The sequence below is a fragment of the Saimiri boliviensis genome, chromosome 14 (assembly GCF_048565385.1).
Source record: "Saimiri boliviensis isolate mSaiBol1 chromosome 14, mSaiBol1.pri, whole genome shotgun sequence".
Taxonomy (NCBI): domain Eukaryota; kingdom Metazoa; phylum Chordata; class Mammalia; order Primates; family Cebidae; genus Saimiri; species Saimiri boliviensis.
Window position 1 is genome coordinate 60089721 of NC_133462.1, and position 26505 is coordinate 60116225.

Consider the following 26505-nt stretch of genomic DNA (forward strand, 5'->3'; position numbering starts at 1 on the left):
GAAAATATTCAAGATACTTGAATGTCCATGGAACAACTATTCTCTCTCTGACCAGGGGTACCAGGGATGTGGCAGAAAGATCATGATCCTTGTTAGACTTAAAGGTCAGGGAGGCAAACCTCTCAAACATCTATGTAACCCACACTAAAACCTATTCTATATGTGTAATCCAGGAAAAATTTTAAACATTTCCTAAACTTTCATTTTTGGCCTGTTTCACTTCCTGGGATTGTAACTGTCTGACAGCTTCTTCCTGCCTGTTGTACAGATAAAATCAATTCACTGAGATCATGGTACATTGCAGTAAAGAAAGAGTTGAATTAACAAAGGCCAGCCACATGGAAGAACTGGAGTTATCACTCAACTCAGTCACCCCAAGAACACAGAGGCTAGGATTTTTACAGAGAATCTGGTAGGAAGGGAGCTAGGGAAAGGGTACTACTGATTGGTTGGGGATGGGGGTGTGGGAAACAGTCCTCATGTGCTGTGTCCACCTCTAGGTAGAAGCCACAGGACCAGCTGAGTCATGAGTCACAGGTCCAGGTAGAGTCAGTCAGTTGCCAAATGCAAAAATCTGAAAAACATCTCAGAAGACCACTCGAACACTCTACAATAGTGATGTTATCTATAGGAGCAATTAGGGAAGTCACAAATCTTCTGACTTCTGGCCACCTGACTCCTGATGAGCAGTAATGGATTACAAAAACTATGCCTGTATTTTAGCAGAGTTCAGGTCCCTCTCATAATCCTAATCTTTTGGCCTTTTAAAAGTTTTCAGGCCTGAGCAAGGAGAGGCTAGTTTTAGGTAGAGACTATTATTATCCTTGCTCCAAAGTTAAATTATAAACTAAATTCCTTTCATGGTTACCTTGGCCTACAACCAGGAACGAGTGAAGCCAGCCTGCCTGTGAGGCTCGAAGCAAGATGGAGTCAGCCATGTTAGATTTCTTTCATTCTCATAATCTTTGCAAAGGTGGTTTCAGGATAGTGAGTGCATTAGTATAACCAAACAACATTGATTCTCATGTTAGAAATAACACATAGCTAAAATTAGGAAGAAAAAGTAATAAACTTAAATAATCAGAAGGCAGAGGTGCCTTATCTTAGAAGGAGATGGACTGACTAATGATGCAGTCATTCCTCTTTGAGTAGGTGTGGCCAATAAGCTAAGTCTTGTGGCTACATGAGGAGGGCTGATTACTCCTTATTTGGAGCTCAAGCTTTCCTCACAGAAAGACAAGGGCATAAACGGCCTCACAGTAAAGAAGAAGGAAGCTTGTGAGAAACACAGAGTATAAGTGGAGAGTATCATAGTGGTCATCAAGTCAGAAGAGCCGTTTATCCTGGAGCTAAAAAAGACTGACAGTGATAGAACAGTGTAGAACAAAATGGCCTGCTCTATGGGAGAGCCACAATCACACCAGGCCTGGATAGATGCAGGCTGAAACCTTCCTCAAACACTGGAGACAATTCAGAAACTGCATAATCAGTCTGAAGACTTACTAAGCAACTAAAGTGAGGCTGGGTGTGGTGGCTCAGGCTTAAAATCCCTGAACTTTGGGAGGCCAAGGTGGGTGGATCACCAGAGGACAGGAGTTCAAGACCAGCCTGGCCAACATGATAAAACCCTGTCTCTACTAAAAATAGTGTAATGAAAGGAGAATGATGATGAAGAATCTGGTGGCAGTAATAACTGAGGAGCAAATGAGCTGGAGGGCCTCATCAGGAGGTCTGTCCATTGGTGGAAGGACACCATTCCTGGCCTTAAAAGGAGAGGTTCCTGTATGCCTGGGGAAGCACTTGTACCAAATCCACTACTGTAGCTCATTCTTGACTGTAATTAGAAGAGGAGGACTGTTTTCTGAAGCTGACCCCCTCCAAGATGACCCCCTCCAGAAAAAGTTCGTATTTCTGCCCCTGCTATCACCATGGTTTAAAACAAGAGACTCAAAAAAACACTTCTTGTGTTATGAGTGACCTGTACGTTTTTTAGAATGGAATGAGGCTCCTTATTTCCTTATTTAGTAGCACAACTCTGAGAACACTTTTTCTTTGGACAAAATTAAAAAAGGAAAAAGTCAAGTTACTCATTAATCTCTCTCTTATCTACTCAACGTCTCCATTTATGCCATACTTTCTTATGCCCTACATGGCAGCCATCATAGAGGGCAATAAACACTTCCAGTGACCTTGTAATTTATATGGAATGCCAGCATCATGATTATCAGTCTATAAATTCTGGGTAATTCAATTGTCGACCATACTGTTAACTAAATGAAAACATCCTGTTATTTCAGTGTCCTTCCTTGACAAAGTACCATAAAGCTGAAGAACATCTCGAATAAAATTTTGGCTTGAAAGGAGCCAATTGATTTCAACAGAATAAGATCTGAGCTTCAAAAAGTCTTTGAAGTGACTTCACAGAGATGCAGACATGTGCACTTGAAGATGCTGCGGCTTCCCCAGGACCTAGCAAAGCTCCTCCCTTGCTGTGTGCATCACTGTGAAACCCCCACCCTTCTGCCTCATGCTAAAAGCACACACTATCTACTCAGGGGAAAAGATTGCATTTAGGATTAGAAAATAGTTTGGATTACTTAAAGGAATAATATGTTGCCTGGATTTTCTGGTTTACAAGTTGATTGTTTTTCTTTTTAAAAATATTTATAATTTGGAATCGGCTCATTAAGGAGAGCTTTATATATGACTATTGCTCATGTCTGTGTAATTCTGTTTAATAGTTGCTTTAAAGGTGAATTCTACCACATTTACTTTGACAGCGATATAAGGAGTGAGATAGATATGAACTTGAATTTCAATTTAAAATTCTGCAAGACAGGAAAAAAACCCAGCATAAGCAAAATCAACTGATAAAGCACAAGAAAAAAATATGACTTATATCACAAAGGGTCATTGCTTTACTATTTAGAGAGTACTTAAAAATTCAAAGACCAAACTTCTCTCTAACCCACAAAAATGGGCAAAGCACATACAGCTAGGTCACCAAGAAAAGAAGGGCAAGCAGGCAGTGTAAAGGTACGCAGTAGGACTTTTAGTTAACTGGATCTTTAGCAAATTTCTTTTATTTCTTGGGATTTTGAAGAAGTATCTTTTAAAAGAGGACTAAAAACGAAGTGGGAATTGGCCTTTTTTAGAATTAAAATTTCTCATCACAAGAAAAAAAATCCCATGTTCTTTATTTTCCAGAATGGAGTAGGTCATTGGCAATTTGATTAATAAATATGCAATGCCTGTGACTTCTGTTTTGGAGACAGTCTTGCCCTGGGGCTGGAGTGCAGTGGCTCAGTCTAGGCTCACTGCAACCTCACCTGTGACTTTTTAATTGCAAGAAAGCCAAAATATTTTTTTCGATTATATCAGTTGTAATGGGAAATACTGTATATACTGCAAGTAAAATACTATACTGCCTAACTTGTATTATTAAGCCCTTCTGCTGACCTTTGACCTTACATTTTCATCTGAAAAGCTGTGTGATAGAAGTTATTAAGAAATTATTTTAGGCAGATAGAGGGGAAAAGTAGTCTCTGGAACCTTTTGTTTCTTTTAAAGCAGCTCCAGAAATGTTTCTTGTCTAGCTGGAAAGCCCTGGCTCTAAAAACTGGGCCAGCAACCTTTAATATGCAAATACAAGCCTTTAGAAACTGGGCCACCCAACATGGTGATTCCCACTGCTATCCAACATGTGTCTGGCAACATGGCTGCCCCCACATATCTCCAGGTGTGTAGAACATCATGGTGCCCTACGTTTGCATATTAAAAGGCTAGGGTGGGAAGGCCAGTTTTTCATGGGTTATGTGAATGACATGCCTAGTCAAACCAATCACCTGAGCCCCATTCAAATCAGACACTGATACCGCCAGCCTCTACATATACCTGGCTGGTTTCCGCCTCACTTGGGGTCACCTCTCTTGGCTCTCGTGCCTCCTCCATCTGTCTCTTTACAGGGGAGCTTCTTCCTGTTTTCTCCCTTCTTTCTTACCTATTAAATTCTCTGCTTCTTACAACCACTTCATGTGTGTCTGTGTTGTTTTTTCCAATTTGACATGAAACGAAGAACCTGGTGTTCCTCTACTTCTCAGGGCCAAATCATTTTGGTGCAAGGGCCAGGAAAGGAAATTCATTCATCAGACTGGTAACTATGGAGTGGATCTCAACTTTAAAATCTGTCCTTTAATCTCAAGGCTCTCTTCCAAGTACACTGTTGCCAAACTTCCTCTTTCTATCCCTGGTCTCTTACTTTCTCTGTGTGTGTCTAATGTGCAGGAATCTTTTCAGTTCAGGAACACAGGTCTGCTAGAAAAGAATTGCAGCAGGCAGTAGTAACTCAATAAACATCTCTGTCTCTATGGTTTCTCTAGTGAGCACTTGGTATTTCTAAGCTACCTAGCGGAAATAAAAATCCTCTTCATGAGACACATTGCAGCTTCACAACTTTTCCATTTTGCACTTTTCTACTGCTACTTCTGTGGACGGGAAAGCTCTGGTTTTAACAGTTAAGAGTAAGATGCCTTCTGTAGCCAAATTTTAGTCTCAATATTGTCCCACTGGCAGGAAAATGACCATTCAATTCCTATATTCCTTTAAGGTATCTATTCTGTCTCCCATTAAGACAGTACTTAATTAGTGAGGGGATTTTCTTAATTTTTTTTTTCACCACTCAGCCCTGTCCAAGTTAGTAACGGCATTTTAAGTCCGGAAGTTAACCTGAACTATTTTTCAATGGGTAAATGCTTTAGCATCTGCTATAATAGAAGGATATAGAGCTCAATCTAGCATGACCCCTCCCTTAAAGGAGCCTTGCCCAATTACGTGATTTTTCTTGATATCCATTTAGGCAGGCACACAAGCCACAGAAGTCTAGGTCAAAGGGAAATAAAAGGCAGAGGAGTAAGATAGCTTGGGGACAGTGCAACTAAGGCCCAAAAGTTTAGTTCCTCTAGTGCCAGGGCTTGGAGGGTCACGCGTGCGGTCATGGGCGGTACATTTAAATGCATGCCAGGAATCCAGGAACCCCAGAGAGAATATAGCTGGGTGGATGCCCTCTACTATTTTGTCTCCATCTGGATCACATACCTAAAGGAAGAGACTAAAAGGATGCTTTTATTCTCATTTCTCTTTCTAGATGGGTAACAAACTGTCTTTTAACATGCACTCCCCTGGAGTGAATTTTAAAGCACTGGAACTCCTTCAACCCTGAAACTTTGAAGAAAAAATGGCTTATTTTCTTTTGCACAAGGGAATGGCCTTTTTAATTCCCCTAAATTAAAGAAACAAGTTCCGGGGAACCATCTGAGTGTCCCCCTTATCTGGGGCCCCTTCAAGTTCCCTTCTCATTGCAGAACCTTAGACAAGTAAAAGGAGTCTTAGGCCGATTTTCTGACAACCCTGAGAGGTATACAGAAGCTTAAATTTTAACTCAGGTATTTGACCTCTCATAGAGGAATGTTATGCTGCTCCTAAGCCAAACCCTAACTATAGCTAAAACAGGCAGCTCTGCAAGCAGAAGAGAATTTTGGAGGTGAGCAGTATGTCTCCTACAGTAAGCCAAAAGGAGAAAAAGAAATATGGAAGGCAAAGAAATAGGGGAAACACCATTCCCAATAGGAAGAGCTAATATCTCTTAACAACCCTAACTGGAACTTCTTTCTAAGGCGTTGTTTCTTCTTTTGCAGTTTAAAATGGATTCTATCTCTTTTATAATGTTCTTCCAACCAGGGAAAGGTTAATTTTCTAAACCTTAAAATGCTTTGCTTAGAGTTGAGCTAGGGGGAAGGAAACTCAGAAGCCTGATAGGCTAGCAAAAGCGTAAAAATTTCTTACCAGTCGGGCTTTTGGCTTCTCTCTCCCTGCAAACCAGTAAAAGGAATAATAAGGATCACAATTTATATTCTCGGTAAATTTATAATTAATGAAAAAGGATTTGTGAGGTTGGTCTTAAGCTGTAGACAATCTGATGTGCTTTACATGTCTTTCTGTATGGTTTCATCAAAGAAAGGATATCTTAGGTTAGGATGTAGGCCCAGGACCTCATAAGCCTGCTGTTAAAGCCAGCCCAACAAAATGGTCAGTAACTTGGCTACAGACCTCCATCTTGTCTTTGGGAACATAACCTGTAAGCTCATGGCAATACCTTGTTTCAGTCTCAGCCATTTTACAATGGTGGCTGTCTTCTTGTGCTAAGTCAGTTTCTGGGTGAGGGTCACAAAGTCAGATAAACCAGTTTGTCAGTCAGGGTGGTGCCAGCTAATCCATCAAAAGCAGGGTTTACAAAATATCTTAAGCACTGATCTTTAGAGCAGTTTACGGAGAGGAAAAATCTTGTAGCCTCCAGCTGCGTGACCCCTCAGCCATGGCTTGTAATCTTATGGCTAGTTTCTTGGTCTGGTCCCCAGGCAAGAAGGAAGTATATCTTCAGAAGGGGCTGTTATCCTCTTTGTTTTAAACTATAAACTGCAAACCAGGCTCCTGACAAAGTTGGCTCAACTTATGCCCAGGGATGGGCAAGAACAGCTTGGGGGCTGTAAACAAAATGGAGTTGTTTGGGTTGGATCTCTTCCACCGTCTCAGTCACGGCTTTGCAATGATAGTTTCAATAGCTGCCTATCACCCCTTAAAAAATGCCGTGTGCACTCCTGCTTAAATCATAACCTGATTAAGGCTGGTCAGTTTCACCTGTGAGGTTACTTTTCGTAAGGTTCAAAAGCCAAAAATCTTAACTGCTTGGCATGGCTAAAGTCAAGTAACAAGGAATTTAAAAACACATTCTTAAAGAGTGGTCAGTTTAATTAAAAGTGGATATTCAAGTTATAGGTATATTTAAAAGTTTTTCTGGAAAAAAAGGCTATTTTCTTCTCAGTTGAATTATTTTTCTCCGTTTTTTGTCTTATCACTTTTTTTTTTTTTTTTTTTGGCGGTGGGAGAGGGAGTCTCGCTCTGTCACCTAGGCTGGAGTGTAGTAGTGCTGCGATCTTGGCTCACTGCAACCTCTGCCTCCTGGGTTCAAGTGATTCTCCTGCCTCAGCTTCCAGAGTAGCTGGAACTACAGGTGCATGCCACCACGCCCAGGTAATTTTTTGTATTTTTAGTAGAGACAGGGTTTCACCGTGTTAGCCAGGATGCTCTCAATCTCCTGATCTCATTATCTGCCCACCTAGGCCTCCCAAACTGCTGGGATTACAGGCCTAAGCCACCATGCCTGGCCTGTCTTACCACTCTTAATGCAAGCATGAGAGGCCCTAAGACAACTTCTGGTAGCATGGGACTCCTTGGGAAAAACAGAGGAGGCGCCACAGACCCATTTTGGGAAAACCTCTGTTTTCTTCACCAAACTCTAGGAATTAAAAGTAGATAGATCCCTCACAAAATCAAAGGCTGTATTCTGTTTTGCATTGTGTTACCTGACAGTTTTGGATTTTGGGGGTGTTAGAAACGACTTTGCATTATGAGAGAGATCTGATGTAAAACAAATAGATAGGGAATATACTTTAAGGGATGGCTAATAGTAGTTATAAATCAGAGTAGGATGCTCTTGGCCACCTGAAAGATATGGAAACATCTCCATCCCACCCCACCCCTAACTAAGAGATGAGACTCCCATGGAGGATGTGCTAATTATAAAATAAGCCGAGTGGCTTTGGGATGCTTTGCAATGAAATGCATCATAGAAGCACTACACTGTCTTCTCCCATAAGATCTATATGGTCTTTTCATAAATTGAGCATTGAAATAAAGGCATAGCAAGGAGGTCTTAAAACATTAATCTACCCTTTAGTAATAAGGTTATAAAACGTTTGTAAAGATTTCACCTCATGGTCAAATTAGATAAGATTAGATGGAATAATCTATGAGGTTTCATTCAAACAAATTGGGGTTAACGTTAACAAACTAATGCAAGGGTAAAATTTGGCTTTGAATAGGATTTTTATGTCATAGTAAAGGCTAATAAAATGTTTTTGCCTTTTGAGTCACCATTTTGGCAAAATAATTTATGGCAATCTGGAATTCTATTTCATAACATCAAGTGTTTTAAACCTCTAACATTTAACAGGCATCCCAAAATCAAACTTCAAGTTTTGAAATTGTCTTTTCTGATGCCTGGCTTTTTGGATGGTTCCAAGGGCCCCTGAAACATTCAGAAAAGAGGTAAACAAAATTATTTGACCTGTTTAGTCACATGAGATTGCCAAAATGATGTCCAATCTTCTTTAAGTTATATTTTGATGACCAATATATGTTCCAAAATTGTATGGGATTTCCAAAATTCTATTGTCTTAAGTACATGCTATGAATTATAATTAAGGGTAACGTTATTGAAAGCCATGTAGATAAACTTCTTTGTCAGTCATGTTTTTAACTGTAACTATCCTGGAAATTTTGCCATTCACAGACAAATGTCTTGCTTTCTTCCTTCTCAAAACATTGTTTATAATCAAGCTATATTAAGGACTTTATTTTTTTTTTCATGTTCCTAATTAAACCAGGAACCACATCTTGTCTTTTTATTTTTGACAGTGGTTTTATGGGATAATGAATTAGCAATGGATAAGAAGAATGAGTAAAGAAGGGGACTAATGAGTGAGATAAAGATGGTTAATTTCTTTTTTTTTTTTAGGACAGGCTTTATTGCAGATTGATTTCTAAGATTTAGTTCTAAGATACTTTTCATCTCTGACATTCTGTGATCTTATGAAAATGGAAATGGAGACAAAAAGATCATGGTGCCCCCAGTCCCACGGTCATTTCACATTCCAAAATCTTTTTTTTTTTTTAATAATTTAACATTTTTTTATTCTATCATCTATTACAATTCACTAAACATAAATGCATGCCAAATCTGCAGTTCTATTAGTTAATGCCATGAGAATGCATCCTAAACTTTTTTTTAAATTGCATTTTAGGTTTTGGGGTACATGTGAAGAACATGCAAGATTGTTGCATAGGTACACACATGGCAATGTGATTTGCTGCCTTCCTCGCCTTCTATATTAAGGACTTTAACAGGTCTTCTCAAATGCAGGTTTTTAATAGCTATGAAGATTGTAACATTGGAATAGAGAAAGGATGTACAGGACTCATGAAGAACTGACATGCTCACAAATACCAAGCAAAACAAGAGTTAACTAAATGGACTGCACTCAGAAAGTTAAAGCAACCTTTTTAACTTTTGCTTGGAATATTGCTGATCCTTGTTTCATTTTTCAGAGTCAAGGAAACTTATTTTAAGCTATTTATGGTCTTTAATAATTGAGTAAGATATACTACCATGAACAAAATTTGGAGCATGTTTATTTTTCTCTGCCTGGTTCCTCTAGAATTTGGAGACCATCTGTGAGTACTCTTAACTTACGGAAATATAGTTGTTTGCATCAGTGCAATAAGAATTCATTTTTCTTTGTCAACAGGACACAACAGGAAAAAATGGTTATTTTACCAAGGCTTTGACTGAAAGGGTATGTTTCCCTTTAAGGAATCAAGCTTGACATGCAGAGTCAATAAAAGCCCCTTGGGGAAAACTGGCCTCATACCTTGTCTACACAGTCCATGTCCTGGGTTCCTAACCTGTGGTCAGTAAATAATGTCACTTTCTAACAGGTCTGGGAACTCAGAGTTTATCTTGGGATCTCAAGAGGAGAGGATCACCCAACTCACAGGTATTTGAGGATACAAACTTATGATGGGCTTGGCTTTAAAGGCCTTATCTGGAATTCCTTATAGAACAGAGTTTCATCAAAGCCAATCCAAAAAGTTTATGTAGAAATAACCATTCTTGTTGCACTTTATACAAATAACCAGGCCAAGTATAAGACTAAAGTTTATTCTATGAACAAAACACAGTGTTATCATAATTTGCTCTTACCAAAAATGAGGACTGGAGAGACAAATTATGCTCCAAAGCTTATCATACATTTGTCATTAAATCCTAGTCTCATTAATTGTTTTTAAGCTTTTGGCCTACATTTTAAACCAATCCTGCTTATTCCTGGGAATCAAGTGGTGATCTCCTGCAGGTTGGAAGAAACTGGATGAGTAATGTAAAAATCAGGATCAATATATTAGTTCTGGGCAATTATCCTGCAAATTCTGCCAGGTAATGAAAATGAGCAAGGTGCCCATAATCTGGAGGTTTCTTTGTTTAGGAAAATAAAACTAAGGAACTTCATAAGCCCCCAAAGGGAAATTCTATGTATTAGAAAGTAAAATTTTAGATGGAAATTATCGACTACATGATGGGGATTGTCGACTACTTGTGGGGATTGCTATACTCTCACTCTACTTCTTGCAATAGGATTATACATGGAAGCACCTTCTAACTGAAATATTGGACAGAGAGTTTCCATTGCTGTATATTTTGCTTAATTATTATCCTTATGGCAGGGATAATAGTTACTGACAAAAAGGAAGTATGAAAGTTTTACTATCACTGAGTCTCTAGGACTTTTTATTGGGTTTAGTGATGCACTTTTAAATAAAACATGCTGCTTCTGGATTAACACCTCTACTAAAGTACAGAAAAATCTACAGGTATTTAAATATCAGATCAAAATCATTAACAAGCTCAGGAAAAATGCAGACTTCAGTCCTGTGTGGCTATAATCCCTCTTGAATGAATTCTAGTCTTCTTTATGGAATTGGTTAAATGCTGTATTAACGCCTCTCTTGCTTGTATGTCTTGTATTAATATTTGAAAACTGTATACTCAGTACTGTAATTCAAATTGTTTCTTGTCACCTAGAAACAATCAAACTCCAAATGATGCTACAAACTGGACCATGAGTGGACAGTCCTGTTTCCGAGAACCCTTAGATTGACCCCAGGAGGAGCCCCAGCTGGTGTTTCCCATTTGATGCCCCTTTCAGCAGAAAGCAGCCAGGAAAAGTCGTCACCCAAAAACTCCCTAACAGTAGTTAGGTTGATATCTCCACAGGGGGTAAATGTGATAGGAGTTATTAAGAAATTCTTTTAGACAGAGAGGAAAAAAAAAGTTGGTTTTTTTTTTCAGAAAGTTTTTCTTTTTATTTTTTGAGACAGAGTTTCACTCTTGTTGCCCAAGCTGCAATGCAATGGTGTGATCTCGGTTCACTGCAACCTCTGCCTCCTGGATTCAGGCCATTCTCCTATCTCAGCCTCCCGAGTAGCTGGGATTACCAATACCCGCCACCACGCCCTGCTAATTTTTGTATTTTTATTAGGGATGGGGTTTCACCATATTGGCCAGTCTGGTCTTGAACTTCTGACCTCAGGCGATCTGCCTGCCTCGGCCTCCCAAAGTGCTGGGATTACAGGTGTAAGCCACCCGGCCTGGCCAAGAAACTATTTTAGGCAGATAGAGAGGAAGAGGTGTCCTTGGAAAGTTTTTGTTTCTTTTAAAGCAGCTCCAGATATATTTCTTGTCTAGAAGGAAAGACCCTACCCTTAGAGCCAGGTGGGCAACATTTGATATGCAAATACAGGCCATTAGAAACTGGTTCTACCCAACATGTTGATTCCCATCCTTGTCCTCTTGCCCTTACTCCACATGTGCCTGGCAACAGGACCCCACATAGAACATCATGGTGCCCTGCATTTGCATATAGAGTGGGAAGGCCAGTTTTTTCACCAGCTGGGTAAATGACATGTCTAGTGAAACAAATATGTTAAGCCCTATGCAAATCAGGCACCACATCCTCCAGGCTCTACATATACCTGGCTGGTTTCTGCCCCACTTGAGGTCTCCTCTCTCAGCTCTGGAGTTGCTCTCCTTCCATCTCTGTACAGGGGAGCTTCTTCCTTCTTTCTTCTCCCTCCTGTCTTGCCTATTAAACTCTGCACTCCTTGAAACCACTCCACATGTGCCCCTGTCATTTTATCCAACTCGATGCGAGGCAAAGGACCTGGTGTTCCTCCACACATCAGAGCCTTATCAGAAGGGGCTGGACACTAACTGCTCTCTGAAGCTATTCCTAGTCCTAACATTCTTTGTTTTGTTTGTTTTTTTAGCTTGCTTAAGTGTGTAAAGTTTATGATGCTTAAATAAAATTTTCTGTCTTATTACAATGAGAAAGGAATAAAATACCTTATTTTCCAAATCTACTTAGAGAATATCGTTTGTAATATACTTGGGTTTTAAAAGCCTTCGAAAGCCAAGAGGAAACAAAATACTTTCCATTCCTTCTGAGAAATGCACTTCTTTCTGTACCTGAGTGTTTTCACAATTCCTGTGTTGGTGTGTAACGCCATAGAAATGCTCTGGATGGTAACAGTTAAGAGAATCAGACACAGCTAAATATAAAGGTCAGTTGGCAGGTGCTTAGCAGGTGTAAATAGAGGCCCATTCATGCTGCTACACCTGCTCCTGAAAAGCATACCTTAAGTACAGTATGCTAATTAGGAGGCAAAGAACCATCTAACATAAAATTTTAAAAGAGTTGGCCACAGTTTAATGATATCCCCGCACAACAACCTCCACCCACACTGCCCTTCATAAGGTCCTTAAAGGAGATCACATAGTTCTAAACCTGTCCACAAACACACATATCCTCCATTCTCTCCTTTTCTCCTCTTAGGCAGTTTGACAAAATCTTTAGGGGCAGTTGGAGAAAACACTAGTGTTTAATCTCCTACTTCATTTTTACCCCTGTTAAGGCCTCAGGAAGTTCATTGTCCATACCCTCCATTTGAACTCAGTCACTAAAATTATCTCAAGGCTAAGGGATAGACCACAGGTCCACTTCACAAGTAAGCCTGCAACACCTGATTTAGGAAAGTTTGCTGTGCAGACAGTTGTAGCTCATCCCTTTTACAGAGAGATCTGGATTTGTTTCCTCGGGTCTGCAATTATTTAAATCAAAATCTCTAAGAACTTTCTGGGCATTTAGTAAATTCATGCTGGGGGAGAACTGGCAGAGACATGTTAAATGCACTTGACCACAAGAACCATTTATTTCATCCAATATTTACCAGCTATTCATTGTGCACCTATTACAGATTTTGGCATTGTAGATATAAGAAAACTCTATCCCTGACTCATGAAAATTATCCAAAAAGTAGGGAACCAGTCTCAGAACCACTCGAAGGCTCAGTTGATTCAAATAAAAACAAGTTTTAAATATTTAATGTGGAAGTTTTCCAGTATGTTAATAATGGCTTAATTAACCCAAGGGATACAAATTTTACTGATTAGAAGAAAGTTTCAATAAAATACCAGTCTTTGAATCTAATCTGACACCTGAAACTAGGAGATCAAACACTATTGTTCCCTATATATTTTATAATAAAACTTCTCATGAGAAAAAAAAGACATCTTTCTTCAAAGCCTGAAAATAGATGGAGAATTTTTAATATTTATTATTGCAAAGAACAATAAATATGCACTCTCACAAATGAGTACTGGCACTGAGCCACAGAACATGTCTGTCATATCACTCTTTCACACCATACATTAACAGAAGTAATAATTTACCCTCATTGGGTTCCCTATTTACTATCTCTTCAATTATACCTCTTTTACTTGCAGTCACGGAGTGTCTGAATTTTATAATCCAAGATACTAAGATGTTGATTTGACATACCACCACACTTAGTGTCTTATAATCTCTGCCAAGAATTTTAAAATTTTTGTTGGTCTGACAGGAAGAGGAAATTCCATGGTTTGGTGAACCCAGAGAGTCTTCAGTATATCTTGGTTACAGAACTGTGTTAAATACATTTAAACTCTATAATTCTATAAGACCCATTTTAGGTGTATACACTGAGCATCCAGTTCCTCATCCTCCTCTCTCTCATATGTTAACCCTGGGTAATACAAGTTCTACTCCCGTAATTCTATGAACAAAACAACCCTTGATACTTAGGTTTGATTTTTTAAATAAATTTACTTTACCTTATTCTAAATGTAACATAAGGTCAACATAGAAAGCAGAAAACTGAAAAGCACAAGGAAAGTGAAATATCTATAATCTTTTCAACCATTGTTAATTTTGTTGCATTCCTAGCTGCTATACACACACACACACACGCACACACACACACACACACACACATATATATATATCAATATAGTACATTTTTTAAATAAAAGAAATGCCAAAAGGTACATGCCAATTCGGACTCTGCTTTTTCCACTGACAATTTTATCATAGTTTCTCATATTTGGTATTCTTTTGCAATACTTGCTGCATAGAATTCCATCACACAAAGGTAACTACCAGAAATTCCTTATTACTTTGCTAGACACTTAGGGTTTACATTTTTTCCAAAATTATAAATCTTTGATCACAGCTCTGATGATTTCTCTGGGAACTGACAGCCTAACAGAAGTCAAGTCCACTTTAAGACTTTTAACTTGCTGAAAAGTTATGTTAAAACCAGAGTGCTGGTCCCCCTGCAACACATTCACTCACATTGGCTGACGTTTTAATTCTCTAGAGGAAGAAATGTCAATTCTTTCCAGTCACATCTCTTTTTTCCCCTTTTCCCAGTCACACTGGTTTACTCACAACTCTACAGATCAATCCTGCTCATTCTTAATTTTCCAGCATTGTTCCTGAGACTGTTTCACAAAAATAGAAAGTTCTCCCCCTTATCCACTTGACCTAACAATTTCCACCCATCCCAATCCTCCTGCATTTATTGCTTCCAGGAATTTGGCACTTAGGACACCCTTGTCCTTACATTGTTCATGCATGTGTATTTCGTCTTCAATAAAACATTTAGTCGCTCAAGGACAAGGGCCCCATAGAGTCCCAATATGCCAAAGGCCTGGTGTCGCTTAATAATTTAGATTCCAACGGGGGACCTCTCCAGGGAGGAGAGCAAAGAGCAAATTGCCTTAGGGGCTGGAAGTGCAGGAGCCAAACCTTTCAGACTGAAAACAAGAGGGCAAGAGACGATTCAGTAGCAGGCATTCAAGCAAGAAAAACTCAAATATTGTTCCTAATAATGTCTAATGGCAAATACCTTGTAAGGGCCCAGGCAGTCCGGACAGCCTGCAGTGCCCCAGGATGAAACCAACCCTGAGCGGTGTTGGCCCAGAGTGATGCCCACCCTGGCCTCTGGATCTCTATTTTTAGGTCGAAGGGCTTTATTCTTGAATCCTGAGTTCCCGGAAACAGTACTACGGCAGCTTAGTTTTCTTTCCACCCTACCTGGGTCACAAGCATGGCGGTGACCCAGCCCTTCCTCGCAGACCGCCTAAGGTTTCCAGAACCGTGGGCCCAGGGTTTAGTAAGAAAAGAGGCGGGTCCTGGGGAGCCTGCAGGGTTAGGCCCCGCCATGGCCACGCCCCAACTCCAGGAGGCCAACGGGCTGCCCCTGAGCGCCAAGGTCCCGCCCAGCGGGCCGCCGATTGGCCCCACCGCCCCTGTGCCTCTACTCACTTCCGCCTCGGGCGCGGCTCAGGCCACGCCCACCCGCTGTGCGGCGGTGGGCACTTTGTGAGTTTGGGGATTATTGCGTCCCGCAAGCGGACTCAGAAGGGACTTCCCTGCTCGGCAGGCTCCCAGTTTCTCGGCTCACCTCCGGATAAATTGCGGCGTCTTTCGCGACGCGCATGGCTCCTCCCAGCCGCCGCGAGTGTCCCTTTCCTTCCCGGCGTTTTCCTGGGTTATTTCTGGCGGCCCTGGCGTTGCTGCTGTCCTCCCGCTCTGGTAGGATCCCGGGGCGGGTTCGCGCGTCAGCGGTGAAGCTGGAACTCTGCTGGATCAGCTGGGCAGGAGGCGCGGGGCGGGCTGACCGTAGGTCCTGCCTGCTTGGGGTAGAGGGCGAGGCCAGGGTTCTCCGAGGGGCGCTGTGCGCAGATCTCTGGGGTGTGTGGCGGAGGATGCGGGGACCACTTAGAGCCCGAGGTGAAGCTTGTTTGCTGGAGTGATATGCGCAGCCCGCATTTACTGAGGATCTGGCTGCGCCCCCAGCAAAAGCGTGCACCGTGTTTTCGGGATTGAGTCCAGTCGGCAAGGGGAGCGCTGACTGGGTGCCCCTGGTAAGGGCTTGCTTTGGAGTGCATGGGAGTGTTGCTAGGGCCCGTGCTGTGCAGGTGGTGAGGGTTTAACCTGTGTTCCCTGGGCGGAGCGGTTGGTGCCTTGGTGAACTGGGTGTTCCTTAGCGCTTCGGCGGTATCCGCGAAAAGTGCAGCAGTGCGTCCGTCCGCTGTGCCCCATGGGCTGGGCTGGCATGGGCTGTGCTGGGCGAACAGGAGCCTGGCCTGGTGGTGTTGGGAGCGTGCTGTGTGCAAGTGGCCTGCCCTTCAGAGTTCACGGTGGACAAGGCAGCTCACTGTTTGCTTTGAATGGAGTGAGCGTGGACTCTGGGGCTGGGGGGGCATGCTGGGTGAGAGCAGGTCCTCAGTGCCTGGAGTTAGAGAGGGTGGTAAGGGCGCACCATGCGTTTTGTGCCTTCTGTGAACAGTCTCCGTGGTGCCCGAGATCCCATTGGTCTTGATTTTTAACTAGCTGCTTTTTTGGGACTTGGGTGGGTCATGAAGTCATCTTCCTGTTCCCAACCAATATAGACACTATCTGATTCCGTTACCTAATGGCTTTTTGACATCGTTTTCCTTCTTTTCATTACTTTGAGTCATATTTGAGAGATGTGAAGAAACATAAAAAACACTGGTAACCAAACCTATTGAGAAATTAGTATCCTAACAAAGGAAAGGAAATTATGTTAATCTAGTTTTCCCCTACAGCTCATAAACTAAAGCTGAAGCCCATCCCACTAAATTTGTTTTGTATTTCATTGAATAGAATAATACTATTAAAAATGCATACTAGGCCAGGCTCAGTGGCTCATGCCTGTGATCCCAGCACTTTGGGAGGCCCAAGTTGGGTGATTGCTTGAGCCCAGGAGTTGGGCAAGCAAAACCCCATGTCTACCAAAAATACAAAAATTAGATGGGCATGGTGGTGTATGCCTGTGGTCCCAGCTACTCTGGAGGCTGAGGTGAGAGGATCGCTTGAGCTTAGGAGCTGAAGACTGCAGTGAGCCGTGATCATGCCACTGCGCTCCAGCCTGGGTGACAGAGTGAGACCCTATCTAGAAAAAAAAGAAAAGAAATACATGCTTATTGAACAAAACGAACAGAATCAAAGGACAACTATTTTTAACATTTTGGACTATTTCCTTCTGACTTTATATGCACTTCAGGTCTATGTCCAAAATTATAGTTAGGATCCTATTATGTGTACAGTTTGTACGTTGCGTTTCTTTCCTTAAGAACATTCATTCAACGAATATCAGTCTTGAATGTCTGGTGCTATTACACTGGGAGGCAATCACAATCCGTTCCTATTTTCTTGATCCTTTTTTCACTATTTGTTTACACACATGTACATGCAGGAAGATAAGCAGGGACTTTGTTTTGCTCACTGCTACAAGCTCAGTGCTGGGAACACAGTAAATAATAAGTATTTGCTAAAATGTATTGGGAGTGGCAGACATTAACTAAACGTAATAGTAACAAATACATTATGAACCAAGGGAAATGCTCTGGAGAAAGGGAGAATAATTTTCTGACAGCATTTAACAAATGGACTAGAGGCAGGGAAGGCTTTTCTGCTCATCAAACAGACAAAACTCTGCCTCTTTGGGGCATCTGTGCTTGCTGTTCTCAGCCCTGGCACATTCTCCTCCTGAACTGCTGCATAAACGGGCTCTTTTCTTCTGCAAACTCAGCTAGTATGTTACCCCCTCAGAGACCTTCTGTGACCCCTCGTCTCAGGTTGAACACATACAACCCAGTTCAAGTCCCTCTTCACTTGTAATCACCCTTTTAAAATGACCTTTTCTATTCTTTGTCTCTCCCCATCAGAATGCAGGGATCTTCTGTCTTGTCACATTTGTGGTTCCAAAAGCCCAATTTGTTTGCCTCCATATCAATACTGACTCAGTATCTATATAGACATCTGTTAAATACCAGAAAATTAAATATACTATTTGGCTGGGGCCTAGAGCCTAGGAAAAAGTTCCTCCTGCCTCCAGGAAGAAGGTTCTTTAAAGAGCTATGCTCAGGGTGGTCTTTCTGTGGTACCTAAAAAGCCAGGGCAGGGGCAGCTGAGGGCCAGAAAGGAGCTGCGTCCCCTGTTTGTGTTGACTGTAGGGCTTCCAGTACTCAAGTCTTGCATCTCAGTGATCATTAAAACGTTCATTTTGAAGGAGGGTGATGGGAGGAGGGAGCAGTGGTGATAAGAAGAAAATGAAAGGCCTTTTATTTTCTTTTAAGATTAGTGTTTAGAACAGACAGTACTAGGAGTTCAGGCTGGGCAACATAAGGAGATACCACCTCTACAAAAAATGTAAAAAAAAAAAAAAAAAAAAAAAAAAGCCATGTGTGGTGTTCATTGCCTGCCTGTAGTCCCAGCTACTTGGGAGGCTGAGTGAGGAGGATCACTGGAGCTCCCACGGTCAAGGCTGCAAGTCAAGGCTGCAGTGAGCCCTGATGGTACCGCTGCACTCTAGCTTGGGTGACAGAGCGAGACCCTGTTTCCAGGAAAAAAAGAAAAGGAAAAAACGCATACACACAAAAACGAAACTGGAAGTTGAAGAAGATAATGAAAGTGATTTGAAACAGAGAAACATAGAAAAATAAAATAGGGTGCAACATGGAAGATAACCTTGTTTTTCCTTCTCTTCATTCTTAGTTTTGTTAAGTTTGAGGTTGGTAAGGTTAAATCAAAACAAGTATGAAACCTAGAGAAAGTAAAAATGAGAACTCATGATGCCAGGCAGGGAGAATACATGGATTAAAATAAACATTCAATTTTTGGAGCAACTCACTCTCACAAGGAGAAGGTTTCATAAGCAGACAATGCTGCGTGTCGGATACCTGCTCTCTCAAAGGTAGTTGCCAAAGGGTTCAAGACAGCAGAAGGAAACACATATCAAATTTCAGGCCAGTCTGATTCCTCCAGAAGAGAAGCTGCTTTTTTGGACAAAACCCCCAGTCTCCTGTTGTGCGTGGTCTCTTCTCTCTGTTTTAGATGTTTTCCTTATTTCCAGTGGAAGAAGCCAAGATCAGTAAGTGCTTAAGAGTAGCGTCTTAGTTTCCTTACTCAGCATACTACAATGCAAAGAGAGCAGTCCTTATCTGATCACCTGCCAGGATACCAAAAGACCGAGAGAGATAGGCAACACAAGAAATGGCTAAATCTTCTTTCTCCATTGTGCGGTAGAATGATTATTTTCAATATGAAATTGTTACACTATATTCTTCACATTGTTTTGTGTTTGACAGCAGTGGACTTTGAGTACCAAATTTTTTTTTAATAGCTACTATGAGGGACATATTGTGCTGGGTGTTGTGGTCACGTGGATGAAAGGAGTCAGCCATGTTAACTATTAAACACAAAAGCAGGTGATAGTTACCTGAGAGATCCATGCAGGGGATTTCTCCTGTTAAGTGCATCTCTCCACCGTCCAGGGGAAGGTGACTGATCAATGCTTTGTAGGGGGAGGCAGAAAACGCTTTCTGGAGGAGACGATGGGTGGATTAAGGAAGACAAGACTTGAGCAAGAGTCGTAGCTACTGATCAGGAAGGAAGGGTATTCAGAGCAGAGGAAGCAATGTGAGCAAAGGACCAAGATGTGACACCAGTGGCCTGCCAAGCTACTCAGTGTGGCAGAGTAGGGCAAAGGAGGCAAGAAAGAAGGGAGAGGACTAAATCACAGGGTGAGTGATTCTGAAAAGCAACAGGCTCTTCAGGAATAAATAATCACCATCATAAATTCAGACTTTCATGTTATTTCCTGTCCTTTTAGGGCAGCTTGAGTCTTTTGTTTGACTTAGCACAACATGAATCCAAACTTGGGTTGTTTTCATTTCCGCAGGCACAGTAGCAGCAGTTTCTTGAGTACCTAACTGGAGATAGAATTTGACAGTGTCAGCATTTTTTGAGCACCCGCAGAGTGGGTAGAGTGTAGTAGAAAAAGAAGAACATGGTCCTTGACCCCCAGGAACGTGCCTTCTAAGAGAAGACAGCCTGAAGTGACAAGCTGTCAGAAGTCAGTGTTTTAAACTATGGAAGAACAATCTGAGTAGAGTGCTATGGTACTGAAGAAGACTTCTTAGTGGAGAAGTTAGTTTTGAAATGAATTTAGAATAATATGGGGAAAGATGCATCCACATATATTTTAAGACCAAAAACATTAATGCTCTTTCTTCAAGTTTACTGTGGAATGTTTATTTCCAAAAAAAACAAAAGCTAATAGCATGTTATTTAAAACATGCCAGTTCCATTTCCTTCTTCATTACCAACACTCCTGTAAACGCATGGAACAAACATTTGAAATCTTGCCAACAGCTTTTTTTTTCCCCTTGAGATGAAGTCTGGCTCTTGTGGCTTAGGCTGGAGTGCCACGGCTGGATCTCGGCTCATTGCAACCTCCACCTCCTGGGTTTCAAGCAATTCTCCTGCCTCAGCCTCCTGAGTAGCTGGGATTACAGGCATGCACCACCACACCCATCCAATTTTTGTATTTTTTGTAGAGACCGGGTTTCTCCACGTTGGTCAGGTTGGTCTTGAAATCTCGATCTCAGGTGATCCGCCTGCCTTGAAATCCCAAAGTGTTGGGATTACAGGCGTGAGCCACCACGCCTGACCTGCCGACAGCCTTTCTATTTTTTGTATACCACCTGCTGCCAGACCACAGTACACGGCTGGTTAAAGTGATACGATCTTCATGTTGTTATTCTCTTATTCCTAGATGCATGTGGGCCGCCACCAACATTTGTAGCTATGGAGCTCACTAGCAGACCAAAACCCTATTATAAGGTTGGGGAACAAGTGGAATATGACTGTAAGAAAGGATACCACCACTTTGCTCCTTTCCTCACCCATACTGTTTGTGATCGGAATCACACATGGCTACCGATCTCAGATGCGCCCTGTGTTAGTAAGTAAACAAGGCTTTTTTTTTTTTTTTTTTTTTTCTTATTGGCTCTAGAGATTTCTTTCTTTTTTTATTTTATTTTATTTTATTTTTTCTTTTTCCTGATGGCTCTGGAGATTTTTTGTTTGTTTGTTTTTTGTTTTTGTTTTCTTTTTTCTCTAGAGATTTGCACACATTTTAGGGTACATATTTCATTATGGTGATTATTTTTTTTTCTTGTGAAATGAGGTTTAAGATAGCAGTGCTTTTTTGCAGGCTTTGAGAAACTGAAATCTCCAAGAAATCTTTTTCTTGGCAATAGATTGCCTAGGTGCACATGAATCTTAAGTTTACCTTTATAATAGGTAAATAAAGAAAATAATATTCCCATGCCTTCAAAAGAGCAATGCAGAATTTTGATTTTGATTCAAATCTTTAATAACTGGATTGAAAAAAAATCTCAATTTTTTTTTCTTAGAAAAAGTGTGTCACTATATACCTAATCCTGCACATGGCCAAGCAATCCTTGCAAATGGGACTTACTCATTTGGAAATCAGCTGCACTTCATTTGTAATGACGGGTAAGTTGCTCCTTAGAGAAAATTAGGGAAATGTTAGTAATTTTATTTTTGTTTTGCCTTTCTTCTTAAGCATTCATGTATATTTCATTTTGCTTTCTATGTGACAAGTTATACTTCTAGCCAAACAACTCATGGATACTTTATGGGGATAGGCAATATGTATAGTAAATAGAAAGAAATTGATATTGAAGGAAAGCAAAACTACTTGCTGTATCTGACAATAAGCCTGTTGTAAGCATTAAGAATGTAGTAATCATGAAAATTTATCCTTCACAACTGAGTGTCCCCAATTGAAATCTGCCAACTCTTAGACTTGAAGTAGAGCTCACAGAAATGAGAGCTATTACTCTCATTTCTGTGAGAAGTAGAATTGCCAACTAAAGATACACTTGTATCCAGGTGACTCTGTAAGGTGTTACCCAACCAAAACTGACCCAATTAGCCTTTAACCATCATGTTGATCAAAATCTCTCAGTTGAAAAACCTTATTTTTGAGACTGCTACAATATGAAGCATCTCAAGAACAGGCACTGAGCACTCAGTAATAGTCTTTGTTTTGTAGGCCTTTTGAAGTCGTATATATTGGGAATACTGGACATTTAAGAGAAATGTGCATTTAGAGAGTAAATGTAATTTTCTGTCCATTTTCTGTTGCTGTAACAGAATACTTGAGGTTAGGTGATTTATAAAGAAAAATTTATTAGGCTTATATTTCTGGAGGCTGGGAAGTTCAAGGGCATGGCAGTAGTATTTGGCAAGGGCTTTCCCGCTGCATCATAACATGCTGGAAAGTGAAAGGGAAATTTAGCATGTGTAAAAAAGTCAAAGCACAAGGGAGGGGATTCTTACTTCCTAACAACCTGCTCTTATGGTAATGAATCCAAGCCTACAAAAATGAGAATTCACTCCCACAAGAATTAATGAAGACTCTCTAGAAAGGCATTATCCCTCTTAATGACCTAATTATTTCCCAGAGGCCCCACCACCTCTTAATGCTGTTACACTGGCAATTAAATTTCAACATGAGTTTCGATAGAGACAAACCAGATTCAAGCAATAGCAGTAATACACCATAATACAGAAAAAAATAATGGCCGGGTGTAGTGGCTCACATCTGAATCCCAGCACTCTGGGAGGTCAAGGCGGGCAGATCAGAAGGTCAGGAGTTCAAGACCAGCCTGACCAACATGGTGAAACCCTGTCTTTACTAAAAATACAAAAATTAGCTGGATGTGGTAGCACGTGCCTATAATCCTAGCTACTCAAAAGGCTGAGGCAGGAGAATCATTTGAACCCGGGAGATGGAAGTTGCAGTGAGCTGAGATTATGCCACTGTATTCCAGCCTGAGTGACAGAGCAAGACTCTATCTCAAAAAAAAAAAAAAAAAGATAAAATAAGTGAATCTTGGAGGAAAAATCACCTGTGACTATGTAAGGCATGTTTCTCTGACAGTTTTAAAAATTTGGTTAAGTAGAAATATTGGAATATTCAGTTAATAGTTACATAGAGCGGCTGGGCACGCTGGCTCACGCCTGTAATCCCAGCACTTTGGGAGGCTGAGGTGGGTGGATCATGAGGTCAAAAGATCGAGACCATCCTGGCCAGCATGGTGAGACTTCGTCTCTACTAAAAATATAAAAATTAGCCTGGCGTTTGGCACATGCCTGTAGTCCCAGCTACTCAGGAGGCTGAGGGGGAGGAATCACTTGAACCCGGGAGGCAGAGGTTGCAGTGAGCTGAGACTGGCCACTGTACTCCAGCATGGCAACAGAGCAAGACTCTGCCTCAAAAAAAAAAAAAAAGTTACACAGAGCTTGCTAGGCCCTCTGAGGGATACCAAAAGTTTAAGACATGGATACCCCTAAAAGAAATTGTAACATTATTGAGAAACAATATGTACTGAGAGCTATCAAAGCAAAAAAGAGAAATGCTAAATAAATAGAATTATTCATGAGAATTACACTAAAAGTCCAGAAGGAAAAGAGAGTCCTGTGAATTTAAATCAGAGAAGATTTCAAGTATATGGATATACTCAATGAAAGTATTCTATACTCAATAAGCTATTCCTAGAAAGACATTCTGTTCTAAATAATATTAATAAGAGCTAAAACTCACGTATCACTATGTGCCAAATGCTAACTTATCTAATCCTCTAAACAACTGCATGAGGTATGTACTGTTACCCCTTTTAATCAACTAGGAAACTGAGTGAGAGGAACTTTAAGTGACTTGCCCAAGCTCAAGAAACTAGTAAGTTGAGGAGCAGGGACTCAAATCCTGGCATTCCAGCTCTAGGACCTGATCTCTCTACACAGTCCTTGTCCTTACTCAGCAGAGTGGTGTGAGCAAAGGCACAGAAATGAATGTGTAATGTGATTGCAGGAGATAGCAAAGATGCTGGGCAGACAGGCACAGCAGATTTAGTTAGACATCTTTGCTCTTGGCCAATATATGTTCAAATGGAGAAATTCTTTATTTGATTAAAATGCAGACTGACTTAGCACTTTCATTATATAGTATGATGTTTTAGAAACCACCCCCTCAAATTACTGCAGTGTAGAAAAGCAACCATATAAAAAGTTCCTTCATTATTATGTGTGTCTTATTAATTGCTATACAAAACAGTAACCCTTTCTTTTCTCATTTAGCTATTATTTAATTGGTAAAGCAATTCTATATTGTGAACTTAAAGGATCTGATGCAGTTTGGAGTGGTAGGCCCCCAATATGTCAAAGTAAGTAAATTCTCTTTTTTTTTAAATTTAGACCAGTAGTTCTCAAAGTTTTTTGCCTCAGGGCACCCTTTACAGTTTAAGATTAACAAAGATCCCAAAGAGCTTTCTTTTATGTGGGTTTATCTGTTGGTATTTATCATATTGGAATTCAAATTGAGAGGTTTAAAAAATAATTATTGATTCTTTTCAGTTTTGTTTTTCCTAAGACAGGGTCTCACTCTCTTTCCCAGGCTGGAGTGCAGTGGCACAATCTCAGCTCATTGCAACCTCAACCTCTTCAGTAGCTGGGACTACAGGCATGTGCCACTATACCTGGCTTTTTGTAATTTTTGAAGAGACAGGGTTTTGCCATCTTGCCCTGGCTGGTCTTGAACTCCTGTGTTCAAGCCATCTGCCCCTGTGGGCCTCCCAAAGTGCTGGCATTACAAATGTGAGCCACCACACCCTGCCTGATGAATTGTGAGAATAGACACAGTACATATTAACATATGTAACTTTTTTAAATGAAAAATAACAATTTTCCAAAACAAAATAAGACTAGTAGGAATAGTGGCATTTTTCACACTTTTTTGCAGGTCTCTTCAACATCTGGCTTAAAGTAAGATCAGATTTGGCCTGCTGTGTTATCACACAATATGTAGTCTTTGGAAAAAAATCTCTATACACTTGTAAGGATGACAGTGATAAAAGACAATACTATTTTGGTGGTGCTGTGAAACACTGATTTAGAAAATGGATATATTTATAAATTGCAAAGGATCAACCACCCACTCCATTAAGCATATTTTCTCATTAAACTGTCAGCATTTCTTGTGATGACTAGAACAAAACTTAGTATGGCCTTGCAAAGAAATATAGGTATATTAGTCCGTTTTCATATTGCTATAAAGAAATACCTGAGACTGGGTAATTGATAAAGAAAAGAGGTTTAATTGGCTCATGGTTCTGCAAGCTGTACAGGAAGCATGATGCTGGCAACAGCTGTGAGTTTGGGGAGGCTTCAGGAAACTTAACCATTGAAAAAGGCAAAAGGGGAAGAAGGTATCTCACATGGCAGGAGCAGGCGCAAGGTGGGGAGGACAGGAGGTGTGGCACACTTTTAAACAACCAGATCTCCCAAGAACTCAGTATCATGAGAACAGCACCAGGGGTGTGGTGGGTGCTAAACCATTCATGAGAAATCTACCCACATGATCCAACCACCTCCCACCAGGCCATACCTCCAACATTGTGGACTGTAATTTGACATGAGATTTGGTGGGGACCCCAGATGCAGACCATATCGATGGGTATTTACACTTTAAGAAAATGAGATTTTTCTCTGAAAGTTAGTCAATACATTAATGGTTTGAATTTGGGATATTTGCTCATAGAAATCTTCTTTTAAATCAATATTGAATTCACAACCAGCTTGTAGAAACCGTATATTGATCAATGTATTGAAAACATAGAAATTTTACTAATGCTGTCTTAATCTTTTATACTTCCTTCCCTCTTTTTCCACATTTTTAAGAGATTTTGTGTAAACCACCTCCAACAATAAAAAATGGAAAACACACCTTTAGTGAGGTAGACGTATTTGAGTATCTTGATGCAGTAACTTATAGTTGTGATCCTGCGCCTGGACCAGATCCATTTTCACTTGTTGGAGAGAGCACGATTTACTGTCGTGACAGTTTAGGATGGAGTGGTGATCCTCCAGAGTGTAAAGGTAATCTTTCAGTATATTTCCTTCTTCATTTGTACATACCCTGGAATAATTTTGTAAATAGTCTTATCTGTAACTGAACAAAGCAGGTGTATGCACTTCCTCCTCCTGTATGATTGATTTCTAATATATTTTAATACAGGTCAGTTCAAGTCAAAAAACAGTTCTAGCTACAGAGTTCCCTATTTCTCACCTTCACGTGTTCTTGGCATTTTATTTTTAACAGTGTGAACTACTGTGTATCTGCATGAGTTAGAAGTTTTTGTTTGAAAGAACCAAAAAAATAAATCGACACACAAAGGCTGTGATCCTATTTATGTGACATTCTGAAAACGTCCCACTATAGGGATAAAAGCAGATCAGTGGTTGGCTGGTTGTAGAAGGCGGGGTGGGTGGTGAGGGAAAAGAAGGGTAACTCACAAAAGGGCATGAGGAAATTTTGGAGAGTAATGGAACTTTTCTTTACTCTACTGGTATTTACATGATTATTTGCATTTGTCAAAACTCATGTAGCTGTACACTTGAAAGGTGAATTTGACTGTATGTAAATTATATGCAATAAACTAACCTTTAAAAATATCATTAAGGAGAATGTATCATTTAAAATGCTTTATATTTAAAC

General features: G+C 40.6%; 2 protein-coding genes across 9 annotated transcripts in view; both read left to right on the forward strand.

Moving 5' to 3' along the window:
* Window positions 1-12006, forward strand: part of CR1 (complement C3b/C4b receptor 1 (Knops blood group)) — a 158346-nt gene extending 146340 nt beyond the window's left edge. Inside the window, exon 42 of the mRNA XM_074385115.1 lies at window positions 2298-12006. The gene's annotated coding sequence lies outside the window, so the exon portion shown is untranslated. The remainder of the gene's footprint in view (window positions 1-2297) is intronic.
* Window positions 12007-15385: 3379 nt separating this feature from the next.
* CD46 (CD46 molecule) overlaps window positions 15386-26505 on the forward strand; it is a 32318-nt gene continuing 21198 nt past the window's right edge. For 3 of the 8 annotated variants that reach the window (XM_003930412.3, XM_010340991.2, XM_010340994.2), the window contains exons 1-5: window positions 15387-15644; window positions 20695-20883; window positions 21338-21440; window positions 24090-24175; window positions 25689-25886. In XM_003930412.3, coding sequence (XP_003930461.1) covers window positions 15548-15644; window positions 20695-20883; window positions 21338-21440; window positions 24090-24175; window positions 25689-25886 — 673 coding nt within the window. In that variant the 5' untranslated portion in view covers window positions 15387-15547. Of the gene's footprint in view, window positions 15645-20694; window positions 20884-21337; window positions 21441-24089; window positions 24176-25688; window positions 25887-26505 lie in introns of all 8 variants that reach the window. The other 5 variants (XM_039463434.2, XM_010340990.2, XM_010340992.2 and 2 more) reach the window with 4 other exon arrangements.